Source organism: Helicoverpa armigera, chromosome 12 (genome assembly GCF_030705265.1).
Source record: "Helicoverpa armigera isolate CAAS_96S chromosome 12, ASM3070526v1, whole genome shotgun sequence".
Lineage (NCBI taxonomy): Eukaryota > Metazoa > Arthropoda > Insecta > Lepidoptera > Noctuidae > Helicoverpa > Helicoverpa armigera.
In genome coordinates, this window is record NC_087131.1 from 7,228,795 (window position 1) to 7,242,549 (window position 13,755).

Consider the following 13,755-nt stretch of genomic DNA (forward strand, 5'->3'; position numbering starts at 1 on the left):
CTTACCATGGGGCATGATACCGCGGCGTGGTGTGGCCGAGTCGCGAGCCGCGGCTCACGCGAGCAGACTGTTGCTCGCGGCCGGGCCGAGGCTGCGTGCGCACTCGGCCCCCGCCCCGCCCGCGACACGCCGCCGGCCCGCCAAGCCGCCACGCGCCATCCTTACACTGACATGCTCTCCTTTGTCTCCAACTTAATTGTAACATTATCTCCGAATAAAGTCGTCTGCGCCTGACTGACGGACGAAAGTAACAAGAACTTATTGTTACGATGATCGCTGGAGATATTACGTTTTATTTCCTGTCGTATTGTGTGAGTTTTTTTTTTCAAGCGTGAAGTATGTGTCAGGTTCTATTTAGTTTAAACAGAACTAAAATTGTATTTTTTTGTATTGTAAATTGTAACAGCCTTTTTATCGTCCCACTGCTGGGCACAATTGTATTTTAACATTTTTTAAATCTTATGTCTAGTAATCACACGGCAATGCTCAGATTCAGAATTTAACTATGTATTTTTTTATAAGGCAGGATAAGTGTAACACTTCTGTGGAAGCATTAGCGTAGTAAACTTGCTACGCAATTCATCTCATTGCTACGCATGCTTTTCTTTCGTAGCGTCTAAAAGCTCCGACGTACGTACCTACATTAGCAAATGTCTCTAAGTAGATATAGTGTGTAATACTTCAAAACAATATCACCTACTTATATCTAATTTGTCAATTTCCAGATAGGTAAATATTCAGGTGATTAACTCTGTCTGCCATCTAACATTTCACACTAGATCAAACAACACAGCATTTTTTATGTTTGATAAGATCTGCATTCATACAGAATCTATACTAATATTATAAAGCTGAAGAGTTTGTTTGTTTGAACGCGCTAATCTCAGGAACTTACTGGTCCGATTTGAAAATTTCTTTCAGTGTTAGGTAGCCCATTTATCGAGGAAGGCTATAGGCTACTTTTTTATCCCGGTACGGGAAGTAGTTCCCAAGGGATGCGGGTGAAACCGCAGGCAGAAGCTAGTTACAGATATAATCAGAATATACAGATAGACAATGAGATTAGATGGTATGGCGCAAGTAACAATATTTTAATAAGTTATACCAAAAATGATAAAAAAATATTGTAAATTTAAATGAAGGTCACTTAAAAATTTTAGATAATTCAATTAGGATGTCCCAAATCGTATTGATGGAATTCATGAGCCATGTCCATAATGATTTTCTTTATCTTATTTGTAGTTATATTACTACACATACTTTTATCTCGTGGGTCGTTCCATCCACCATTGTTATCGACGTAATCGAAAATAACAAAATCATCTTCATCCAATTCAATGTTAAGATATACTTCTAAATAAGGTGGATATAAGTTAAGCTTGTTGCGTTCTTGCATGTCCAATATTCTACAAACTGTATGTATCATTTCGTTATCAAGAATATGGTCGTACAAAGCTGAAGAACTTGTTTTAAAGGCTCTCGGCATTGTACTGGACATTACTTTAAACCTGCCGCCATCTTTTCTGTTTAAAGACAGGTAGTATAGGGATCGGGCCCAAGAATAATCGTCAATGTAGCAAAATAGGTAATAATGTGCTGCAATCGAGCTCCACACAGAGGAATCAAACGACAACACAGTTGGATAATGTTTAGGGTCCCAAGTCGTCAGTTCAACAGCATACGAACTTACATTCTGAAAATACGAAAACTCAAACATGGGTGAAAACAAGGACGACATTTCACATTTAGTTATAAGTGCGCCAATACTCTTCATCTTTAAGTTCATGTAAATAAAATCCTCCATCAGAAACACATCATCTTCTAAAAATGTAAATATTCCTTTGTGGTCTTTAATGATTGACAAATTATCAAACACTTTATTCATTGTCCACCACCAGTAGTGCTTCATTTGAGCCTGTTGGGGATCTCTATATCGGCCATGTATGTCTGGTGTATCTGCGCCGGTACAATTAATAGATCGGGCCGTGTCCATATCCATGTTATGAGGACAATCACCCTCTTGGTACCCCGGAAATGCATTAGGATACAGCTGTGTGGAATACGGGTAAAATATTTGTAGCACACGTGTAAAATCTATTGTTCTTATTAAATTATTGACATTCTCGTCATAGACAGCATGTGAAAAAATTATCAATGCATCTTCTATTCCCGATAAGTTTGTCAAAGATACCAGCAAATATTTCAGATTTATTTTGAACTTGTCGACGAATACAACAAAAACGGGGGCTTTTGGATCAATGGGACCAAAGAACTCTATGTTTAAGACACGCTGCTCGGTGTTATGTTTATCTATGTAACGTTTAATTGAGTTTATTTGCAGTTTCGTTTCATCTTGAGGCTTAAATTCGACGTATTTACGTGCACTCGTAGGGATTTTTGTTATTAATCCATTTCGATGGAATTTCTTCGTAAAGAATACACACAGAAACGTAACGAAAACAAAAAAGATTAAAAAATTACGAACTTTAACCACGATGTTACGCACACTTTTGCGTAACATACTTAATTATTATTATAAAAATAAACCATGAAAATGAAAATAGAAATGAATTGTAAAATATCATAAAATACACGTCGACAGAAGTCTATCAAAATATCTGTCATTCTGGCATATTAGAGTTTGCAATAAAGAGTTGTACTTATATCACCAAAGCTCAGTCAAAACTCAAGGCTCCATAGGACCTAACGAGCCTATTCGGAAGAGATACCGGGGCCCTGGTACACAAACGGCTCCAGGAGGAACATGGTATGTTACAGAACAGTTGTAACGTTACACAAAAATGGTTCTCGAACTAAAATAACCAGATGTAGATAGACCTATGTTATCCTGACGTGTAAACCTATTTTACTGCCAAGTCTCATCAAATCCGCGAAGTTTAACGGTCCTATGTAAGTCTATGATGCTAAACATAACTACTTATTTATACACACAATATAACATGTAGGTATCAAAATTCTACAATAGATCCCAAAGTCCGATTTTCATAAATTTGGTTCAAACCATTCGTCACTTTACCATGATGCCCGACCTTGATATTTTTTTCTTGCAAGTTTAGACTTATATACTATCGTAGGTCATTGGCTAACAGTTATGGATTATAGGTATTGCTGACTACTTTTTGGTTCAAACGTACTTACCAGTTTTTACTTACTGCCATGGTCTAAAACCATGTAAACCACCGGTAATCAGCCGCATCTGGTTAGACTGGAAGTCGTGGCCAACTGGGTGGCCCAGAAGAGGTAAGGCTGGTAAGCTGCGTTCACAGATACCTACTGCAGATTGATTTTTCCAGTTTTGTTCAAGGAAAGTACCTAATAGTTTTGGAAATAGTGTGGAGAAGGATAGTTAAGACTTAGGTTAAAAGGTGGTTTATCTTGCTGTCAATTATAACGGGATTGTGGAACCTCTTAGGCCATTTTTAAATTGGCTTAAGTTTTTTTTGACTTATTATATTTTATTTCAAATAAACAAGTAAGAAGCAAGTATGATATGATCCTATGTATGTGATGTAAACAAGGCGACATTGACGCATTACAACAATTATTGTGAATTTGTATGAGAACATGCGTTTACAAGATCTAGACGCCAAACGCCAAATACGGAAGACCCGACCAAAGCCCTCCTACAACTACACAGTTAATTCTGATGGTCAGTTATTTTGTGTGCCATGTAGCCGGACCTTTAGATCGAAGTTCGTTTTTGCTAGCCACATTAGAGCCTATCATAACAACGACCCGGGTTAGACATTTAGGAGTCGCCGTCGCCGGATACGGCTTGGACGACATGATGATGATGATGACAACAATTATTGAATCATCATCATCGGTCTTCCGTATTTGGCGTTTGGCGTCTAGATCTTGTAAACGCATGTTCTCATACAAATTCACAATAATTGTTGTAATGCGTCAATGTCGCCTTGTTTACATCACATACATAGGATCATATCATACTTGCTTCTTACTTGTTTATTTGAAATAAAATATAATAACTCAAAAAAAACTTAAGCCAATTTAAAAATGGCCTAAGAGGTTCCACAATCCCGTTATAATTGACAGCAAGATAAACCACCTTTTAACCTAAGTCTTAACTATCCTTCTCCACACTATTTCCAAAACTATTACTTTCCTTAAACAAATCTGGAAAAATAAAATTACATTGGTACTGTATAAGAACCTTTGTAGTGGGTAGTAGTAATAATTATAAATATTGATAGTGTGATCATAAAATAAAATGAATATGTACAAGAACAAATATCTAATTATGAAGTACTCTTTTACTACATAAATTAAAACGAAAAGTATTCAGAAGTTTATTTATTAACTTTGTTTTCAATTAATAATCTTACAATATCCAGTATCACAAAGAATCAAAAATACACGAACACGCTTTGCCGGCTACGTACCACAACAGTTTTTGTAAATGCCGCCTTTCGGCCGTCACACTGGCAACTGCACAGTACCAACATAAGCCAGAACAACTCAACAAAATCTTAACCTTAAATAGTTCAAACAAATAGTTTCTAGTGCAGCGGATAATTTGATAATATTTTTTACGTTTTTATGTAATAAACAAACTCATTTTATATGCGTTTATTCAATAGCGTTATCAAAAAACATTAATCAATTGCTCAACTGTACTGTATCCGGTTGCGTTATTTAGCCACCAGACGGCGCCTCTAGTACGACGTCACTCGTGTATCTATAGTTTCCTTCTGTTTTGAAACCCAAGCTTAGTGATTTAGTTCCTTGAGAAATATTATATACGCGAAAAGTGTTTTAAACTGGAAATCAACACACTCTTAAAGATGGAAAAGAGGGTTGCTTTGGAATTAAGAGGAAGAAATCCTTCACAGGTAAACCAAATCTATTTTTCGATATATTATTGGAATGTTTTGTCGATACGTATTTCATCAGGTACATAAATGTAATACCTAAAAATTAAGATTATTGTTAGTTATTCAATATAATCTTCGGTTCATGGCATTTAGATATACAGTAGATTGTATATCCACGTCCTAATTAAAGATGTGGCATTATTATGTATAGAAATTAGCCATTGCCGATTGTTACGTTTCATTCATGTGCACCTAATTATTATACATTCTAATGAAGTATTTGACTAGGCTGCTGTTTTCTATGCTTCGATAGATTTCCTGCTGAATAATTCCCTGTCTTGTTAAGATTTTACAAGCAGACGAAGCATTCTTATTGTATATATTCGTTTATTGAGGTTAAGTGTCGAAACTTATGGATGTCGGACGTGTTATGTACTTGTATTTAAGACTAATTACGCGGCTAAAACTCAAAATTCTATCAAATTGAATATAACACTCTACTTTCTTCTATTTGTTAGGTAATATTCATCCCGAAAACTTGTGCTTTGTAAAAGGGCTCATTGATTAATGTGTTGTCAATGTCAATTGTATTTTACGAAATTTCCAAGTTATTACGTTCAATAAACATGAAACCGTATAACAAACAACTTGGATTATTGTTTACTACATTTTACGCTCCATAAATCTTCTAAATACATCTGTTACATTCTGCTGCTAAGAGAATAAAGTTTGCCTACTGTAGCCACTACATGATATAATTTCGCGCCCTTTCACCTAGCTAGAGAAAACTCCCAGTAAAGTCATGAAAATATTGGCAAGTTGATTACAAATAAGCATATATGTATCACGGAACATATTTTTGTTAATATTTTGGTCTATTTACACTTCCAACTGCTATCATATTATTGACGCACGCCTTACCAATATAGCGGCCATTTTTATTGCGTCGCGATGATTCGTGTCATCCGCCATTGCAAAGTAAAAACGATCTTATTTCTATCCGCAACTACAACACCGCAAATACATATAGTTATACAAACTACTATACGAACACATTCCTTTCATGTTTCAATGAATATTTCCCCGAAATAATCACTCATATCATGGATTTTACAAACTACGCCTGTGTCTTTGACAACTAACACCATTTTGACGTTTTGGTTGACTTGACTTTGCTTTCAACAAATACTCAGCAAGCCAGTAACATTACCCATTATATCAATCCCCCTCAGATTTTACTTCTGTGAGGTTTGATAGACTTATAAAAAAAAACAATGATTTTCCAATACAACGTGTTTTCCATGCGTGCTCGTACAGAATGCACGCGCCGAAAATATAAAACACGGAATAACCTTGCTCTTGATCTATGTAGGTACCTACTCCGTGTAGGTAGGTATGCAGTACTCATGGTAGTTATATCTAAAACATGGTTAATGTTTTCTAGTTCTACAAGTTTCACTCACGTTCTATTTAGGGATTAAGTATGACATTATGAAGTTAACCAAAATTTAAGATCCAATATATAAATATTCAGCCAGATCCTAGTATAAAAGCAACAAAAAATTTATTCTTCTATTTTCACTAACCCACATCTCTCATACAAGCAACTGTAGGTAGGTATAGTTGACTGTAGAATTTATTATTTTCCTTTTTTTTTCAGGTTAAAGAATTAAACCTGGATAATTGCAGGAGCACCAATATAGTTGGTTTAACAGATGAATATATCAATCTTGAAAATCTCAGTCTCAATAACGTTGGTCTCACGACACTCAAAGGTTTCCCAAAACTGCCCAAGCTCAGGAAATTAGAGCTCTCTGACAACAGGATATCCAACGGATTAAACTTTCTCAACGGGTGTAAAAAGCTAACACACCTCAACTTATCAGGGAACAAAATAAAAGATTTAGATACTCTGAAGCCTTTGGAGGACTTTGAACATTTAAAGAATCTTGATTTGTTTAACAATGAAGTCACTAGTATTGACGAATACAGGAGTAAGGTGTTTGCACTTCACCCCTCCTTAAAATATTTAGATGGGTAAGTTAACCACTTATTTAATTAATTTTAGTTTTAAATATAACTTATTAATTGTAAACAAAGGCATGCAACATGCCTATCCGTAAGATTACATATTACGATCATGCACTTGTATAGACTTTTTATATGTTTTTGCATTGGAAACTTCAATTTCAAAATTATAAATAATATATATCTTATTGAAATTTTAATTTCAGATTTGACAAACAAGATAGAGAGGCTGAAGACAGTGATGCAGAGGAAGAAGATGAATTAAATGGAGATAATGAGAGCGAAGAAGACGGTTAGTATACATTTTCACAATGAGATTGTTTAAATCTTAAATGATGTTATTGACCCACCCTTTTTTTAATACCTCTACCTAAGTTAATACTTAATAACAAGAAGTTAATTAGTTTGTTGCATTTTTTAAATAAGTAATGTTTGTGTTATTACACTTTATCATTCAAAGTAAACCCCAACTGGAGTATCACTCAAATTTTTATTATAACATCATTTGAATCATCATACTCATTTGATATTGCAATCATTCCTAATGTGGAAGTTACACTGTCTAACGCTCTTTCACGCCAAACTACTGAAGCAATATTAAATGAAGTGGATCAATTTTTTTTTATTGATGGAAAAAATAAATCATAAAGTTTCCTGCGAACCAATTCTCACTTCCATCTCACAAACAATATTTGGCGACAATAGTAGCTTATATTAGAATGCTGGTACTGTAGCAGTTTTTTCTTCTATGGACATATATAATTTTAATTTCTTAATTATAAAAGCTTACTCCTCAATTCTGTAAAAACTACATGCATCAATCATATGACACTATCACATTATTAACTGAATGCTATGCTTATTTTAAATGAAACAAGATCAGCCAATAGCATTCATTGAGAGGGTATATTAAATACTGCATTACAGATTTGGACATAGATTTGGGTCCGTTGGTGATAAATGATGATAGCATATCAGAAAGACCAGCAGACGAGAGAACCTCTCTTCCAATGATATTATACACTGTTTATGGTCTTCTATTCCACATGGGTTTTCTTTTAAAGAGTAAGCATCATTATTTTTTGTCAGTGATGCTTGTGTAACATTGTTCTGTGTATGTAAAGAGACTCGGTAGCTTCTCTATGGATTGGATTGGTATTTATCATTAAATTGGCTGAAATATGTGAAAATGTAGTTTTTAGTATACATTTTCATCAGTATTTACTTGTTTCAGGTACAGATGTGGAAGAAGAAGAGGAGGATGATGAGGATGTTTCACTCAGTGCAGTCTACAATGATAATCTTGGTGAGTGCTGCTGTGTAAAAATCTAATATTTGTTGAAATCAATCACTAGTTTATCATGTTGTAACTACTATATTTAAAATGGAGTGAAGGTCCCTGTTATGAATTTTGTAACATTGTCTTTCAACAGAAGAGGAGAGCTCTGCCAGTTCTTTATACGACGGAAGCGACGCAGAGGAAGATGACGAGGATGTAGACGACGAGGAAGTAGAAAACGACCGTGAGGGAAATCAAAATTCTAAAGTACAAGGTAATGATTCATCTATACAAACCTCAATAAAAACATACCCACATTGCAAAACCATTTACACCATGGCTTTTATCGTACAGATGGTGAGGAGAATGCAGACGGAGAGCCCGAAGAGAGCACTCGGGGTAAAAAACGGAAACACGAGGACGACGACGAAAATTGAGTGTTGCCTTAAGCGGAATTATCTTACTAGTTTGTAAGTGTACAGCGCTCCGATGCATCGGACAATAAACCTGTTCACAATCACGAAAACCCTCAGTCATCCCCGTAGACTAGTTGTCATTCGTGAGATCGATACCCGATACCCAATGAGGCTAGACTAAATTGCTTTCACTCTAGTGGTTAACGCGTCCCTGGACGTCGTACAATTTGAAGTTTTTTCTATCATTGATTAATGTTGATGTCCCAATGGACATTGTGTGAAATCTGTAGTTTGTTGTCCGACAGTTAATGTTTCAATTAAATTGTTTATGTAATAATCATTTTTTATTCTATTGATATGCTTAATTTTAGTCTAATCATTGAAATGGAAGTGCATGATTATAGGTTAAAATAGCTCTCATTTGATCTACAGTTATGATGAATTGTATTAATTAGCTGTAAGAAAAGAACATAAGTAAATTGTTAGAAAAAACTGTTCCAAAATTGCCCTTGGAAATACAACTTCAATTCTGATATGGGCGCCGCCTGTTTTTTGATGACCAAGTTAGACTGATAAAGACATACTAAAAATTTAAAATCTATGACATTGGTGTCAATTTTCGTGTAGAAAATTATTTACTATAATTATGATAATAATGTGGAATATCCAACAACATCCATGATTTCGAGTTTATAAGGTAAAAGAGGGAGATTTAAATATTTTTACAAGAACAAAAGCTAAAGTAATGCCCTCATAAATATTTATTTGTATTTTCTCAGAATTATTTATCGCTAAATCTGTTATTTAATTCTCGCCAAACTCTCTGTCTGTATTGCGCGAGACTTTACCTGAAAATCAAGTTTAGGCATCGGCGGAGGAAGGTATGCTTTATACTTTTGCTCGGAGTTCAGTTGCCGACCGCCATTGAGTTTTGCGAGAACTGTATAGTTCTGTATGATTAACCTTTATGCCGCCACGGCTTTGTATGAACAATGCAGCTAATACCATGATTGGATGCTTGTACAATCTAATGAGTGCTTTTATTATAATTTGACGTGCTATTTCCCTCCGGATTTAGCTACTTATTAGTTAAGAGGAGAATACCGTGACAATTGACCATATTTTTAAGAACTAGCGCGGACTAAACGCTGCAGCTGTACTGCGGTTTCACACATTTTTCCCTAAAATGTACCGTCAAGGCTTAGCCAGATCTACGCTAGTCCAAAAGAAATATGTTTTGAGTACATTATTTTAGTAAGATAGCAGTAAGTAGCCTGGCGGTCAAAGGTTAATGTGACAATATTTTATCAATATTGTTTAAATGCGCAGATTAATAATTTCAAGATATAATCAATCACAATGGGATTCAAAAATGCAATATCAAGTTATTCGTAATCTCACTAATGATAACTGAACATTTTCAGTAAGACAAAAAACAATTTTCAATGGGCGTAGTAAAATATCGTAATCTGATTAATTAGATCAAATCTTTGATGTCTGATGAGTTCAGAGAGTATTTTTCTACAATCTTTTTAAATTTTAAAAATAGCAATTAATGCACTTATGAATATCAATGAAATGTTTGGTTGATGCATCATGGTGAACGTGCCAGATATGTTGAAGAGAATTTTAGTTAATAATTTTATTATATTGTGTAAGTCATTAAGTTTAAGTAATTTACAACTTTGGCCTGTTGATATATATTATATATAATCCTATTAAGACTTTATTTCTGGGATTGTAAAATAAAAGCTAAATATAACTCAGGTTTTTTTAATTATTTACTCCTTATCAAAAACAGTTAAATTTATAGCAGGCTTAGTTCATCAACAAATTATCAGTTTGCACTAGTTTGCTGTTCTAAAAACTGTTGCATTAATACATTGTCAATGGGTATTACCAAATTTTCACTCCCATCATATGTTCGCTTCATTTTCACTAGCTTATGATCTAGAAACTCAGTTAGTTGAGCTCTTAAAGCTAGATCGGAACTTACTAAAAACTGTTCCCGACACTTGGAATACAAATCCTTGAACGGCAGTCCTGAAATCCAAAAGAAAAATAAATACCGTTAGTGTTTTTGTCAGTGTAATGGGCAATATAAGGACATTGGCAGATTATAAGAGCCCTGCCTCGTTAAGACGCCATCCCCATAGATGGCCTACTGAATTCGCAGTTGCTCGTGGCCACGCTTCCAACGTGTCATAAATTTCAATACTGACTGTTTAGATACACAGCTCTAAATCCAACTTCTTGATAAATAATGAATGACTACAACTGTTGTGACCTACCTTGGTAATGTTGTTTTTGATTTTCCAATTGATACTCAATTATTATCTTAAAGATTCCCTTAGCATTTGTAGTGAGCGACTGATAAACACTCTTCAGAGAAGACAGTTGCAGTGCACCACTGCGATGTGTCATCAATGAATTTTCATACGAAGTTTCTTCCGCGTAAGGCACAAACGTTGTTACATCCCACCACGTGAATTTAAATTTACTTAATTTTGTGTGATCCCATACTGAAAAAAAAAAACGGAAAACATTTACTAAAAGTGCAATTAAAGGATTGAGCCTGTAAACCTTGGGAGAATATACCTTTTACTCAGTTTAACTGGTTTTTACTAAAAGTTGTGTGGCAGATTCTTAGAAGCTGATAAATATGAACAAAATAAATGTAGATACTTACATAATGGGGCATTTATATGGTCAATGGTTGCAATAGTGTGAACATTCTTAATTTGTGATATACTAGCTAATGTTGACTGTGCTTTAGCATTCCGCAGCATAGTACCATCTATATTGTGTACTATGAGAAACAGATCCACGCCATTTTCAGACAACTGAGTATCAATTAAGTTTACAATGTCTCCCACATTTGAGGGCACATGGGTATTTTCTAGCAGATCAATAACAATCGTTTCAATGATGCTCTTTATGGTTAAACTTGGAAAAAATCCATTGACTACAATACATGGAAAGTCTTTCAGTTTCTGTTTTTGAAATTGTTGAAGTACAGAGCGTTTTGAGCCAACGCCGTACAGTATAATGTTAAAGTTTTCACTGAGTACATAAAGCCATTTATTGAACAGTTGAGTGTATGTTACGTTGAGTTCATTTATACTCTTTTTGTGCTCCAGTGAAATTTGAATGTCATCAATTTCATTTTCATTCACATTCAAGTTTTTAAGTCTTGCTAAAGTATGATCTGAAGTAGCGATCTGTAATTAAATAAACATTTTATCAATACATGTTCAAAATTATATAGCATAGTAGTAAGTATTCTGTAACTGCAAATATAAAGTTACCTTTTTACTGGAATGCATCATGAAATAGTTATCAGGGGTGACAAAATATTCGGAATCTTTCACTTTGGTCTTATTATCTTTGTTTTTTACAGCCTTGCCTAATGCTTTCTTTGGTTGTTCTTCTTCTTCATCATCTGAGGATGCTGCTGGTGATGAATTTGAATCAGTCTGAAATAATTTTTAGATTAAACCAGATTTCTTTGGAATAGTATCTACAAATAGGTTTTCATGTGTTTACTACCTCATCGTGATCACTTTCTTCAGGCACAAAGTCACTGCTGCCTCCAGAAAAATCACTGTCACCACTATCAGATTCCACTTCGTGAATAATTCCTGAAAAATTTAATTGAACTGCATGAATTAACAAGAAACACAACTTTAAATATTATGAATATGGAAACAGAACACTACAAAATATGATATCTGTTTAGTTTACTTACTTTTCTTGATTATATCTTTAACTTGTTTAGGCGTGGCCTGAACTACTGAAGAGAATGGACTATTGACTGCTGAATGTTGTAGTTTCCTTGGCGTCTTCATTGGTGAATCTACACCTCTGGGAGAGTTACTAATAGCTGCTTTTACTTTATTCTGTAGATCCTGTTTGGTGTGTCGAGATTTAAACTTAAACATATCCTGGCCTTCCACATCATCTTCACTGAACAAAGCTGAATAAAATATTGTGGACATTAGATATTATACTATCTTAGTTTAGATATTAGATTCAAATTTTTTTTTTAACTGATGGAAAATGCTTTAATCAAACCAAAAGATGGCCTCTATAGAGTTACGAGTTGGTAATTTCATACATGCACTCAGTATTAGCATAGAGATAACTTTCTTCCCCAATAATGAACTACAGACTTAATAGAGTACCTTACGCTGTGATGTAATACTTTTGGCATCATCAATCTATCAATGTTTTAATTTAATGCATTATTACATATGGCTTCTGAATATTAAACCAACCTGTAGGTTTCTGTGGAGCACTGCCATCATCAACATTGGCTTCATCCTCAGAGCTGCTAATGTCCTTGTATGGTCTTCGCTTAGTTGGTGTTATATCTAAGAAATCACCGAACTTCTTTGGTCTGTTTCTTACTCTAGTCGTTCTTCTTGACGGCGATTCGATTGTTTCATCTCGATTATCTGAAACTGATTTTTCTTGGATTTTTTAAAAACTATCGACTTACCCATTTTAAGAGCGTAATTTTTTTTTTATGAGAATGGATTTTCTTTTATAGTATGTGATAAATATAAATGATTTACCTATTTTAGTCTGGCCATCACCAAAACGAAGATGAAAACCACCACTGGCCATATTAATATGATAAATAGGAATAAAATGGTTAAGTTTGTTTGTTCCAAGGTGATGAAATTAATTTCAACGCGAACCAAATCAACCGGCAATATATTTTATTATCTCAAACAAAAACACCTGTTAGCTTGCGGCGCGCGTTTTTTTATTATTATGTCAATGTCAGTCAGATTGTCTTTGGTCTAAACAATGGACATAGACATGAAAACTAAATAAATATGAACCATAGATGCAAAACCACCCCTACACCATATCTCTTGATGGAACTTTTACTTCCATTTCGTCATTCCACTAGCCTCGTTAATCCCGTTACTCATTTTTTGCAATTTTAGCGACTACTTCTTAAGATAACTTTGTTTCATAAAATATACGAGATGCAGTGAGTGCAGGCGTATGTGATACTATAGCACTAGCCAATGACTGTACAAAACTCAAATAGGTTTTGGTTGTCCCGAGGTTGACTGAAGTATCATCTTGCCTGCCTGCATAGGTACCCTAGTCCGAATGGTAAAATATGAGTGAGCTTTGCTTTATTTTAAGATCTTTATAT

The 13,755-nt window shown here is 34.6% G+C and overlaps 3 protein-coding genes across 6 annotated transcripts in view; 1 reads left to right on the forward strand and 2 right to left on the reverse strand.

Annotated features, from left to right (window-relative positions):
- LOC110374437 (protein enabled homolog) overlaps window positions 1–134 on the reverse strand; it is a 97,205-nt gene extending 97,071 nt beyond the window's left edge. Inside the window, exon 1 of the mRNA XM_021332161.3 lies at window positions 6–134. The gene's annotated coding sequence lies outside the window, so the exon portion shown is untranslated. The remainder of the gene's footprint in view (window positions 1–5) is intronic.
- Window positions 135–4,677: 4,543 nt separating this feature from the next.
- LOC110373585 (acidic leucine-rich nuclear phosphoprotein 32 family member A) lies at window positions 4,678–10,341 on the forward strand. 3 transcript variants are annotated; one of them, XM_021330899.3, is made up of 7 exons: window positions 4,678–4,874; window positions 6,517–6,893; window positions 7,091–7,176; window positions 7,812–7,949; window positions 8,119–8,190; window positions 8,318–8,437; window positions 8,518–10,341. In XM_021330899.3, the coding sequence occupies exons 1-7, from the start codon at window positions 4,827–4,829 to the stop codon at window positions 8,598–8,600; spliced, it is 924 nt and encodes a 307-aa protein (XP_021186574.3). In that variant the 5' UTR covers window positions 4,678–4,826; the 3' UTR covers window positions 8,601–10,341. The 3 variants fall into 3 exon arrangements, with proteins under 3 accessions (XP_021186574.3, XP_021186582.1, XP_021186590.1); XM_021330907.3 differs by lacking the exon at window positions 7,812–7,949 and having other exon boundaries at window positions 4,684–4,874; XM_021330915.3 differs by lacking the exon at window positions 7,812–7,949 and having other exon boundaries at window positions 4,684–4,874; window positions 8,125–8,190.
- Window positions 10,337–13,371, reverse strand: LOC110373570 (origin recognition complex subunit 2). Of its 2 annotated transcripts, none has more exons than XM_021330886.3 (8): window positions 13,157–13,371; window positions 12,857–13,036; window positions 12,328–12,555; window positions 12,129–12,220; window positions 11,888–12,055; window positions 11,269–11,800; window positions 10,871–11,101; window positions 10,337–10,622 (listed from the first exon to the last, which is right to left on the reverse strand). In XM_021330886.3, the coding sequence occupies exons 1-8, from the start codon at window positions 13,206–13,208 to the stop codon at window positions 10,417–10,419; spliced, it is 1,689 nt and encodes a 562-aa protein (XP_021186561.3). In that variant the 5' UTR covers window positions 13,209–13,371; the 3' UTR covers window positions 10,337–10,416. The 2 variants fall into 2 exon arrangements, with proteins under 2 accessions (XP_021186561.3, XP_021186554.3); XM_021330879.3 differs by having other exon boundaries at window positions 12,857–13,042; window positions 13,157–13,370.
- Window positions 13,372–13,755: the final 384 nt, after the last annotated feature.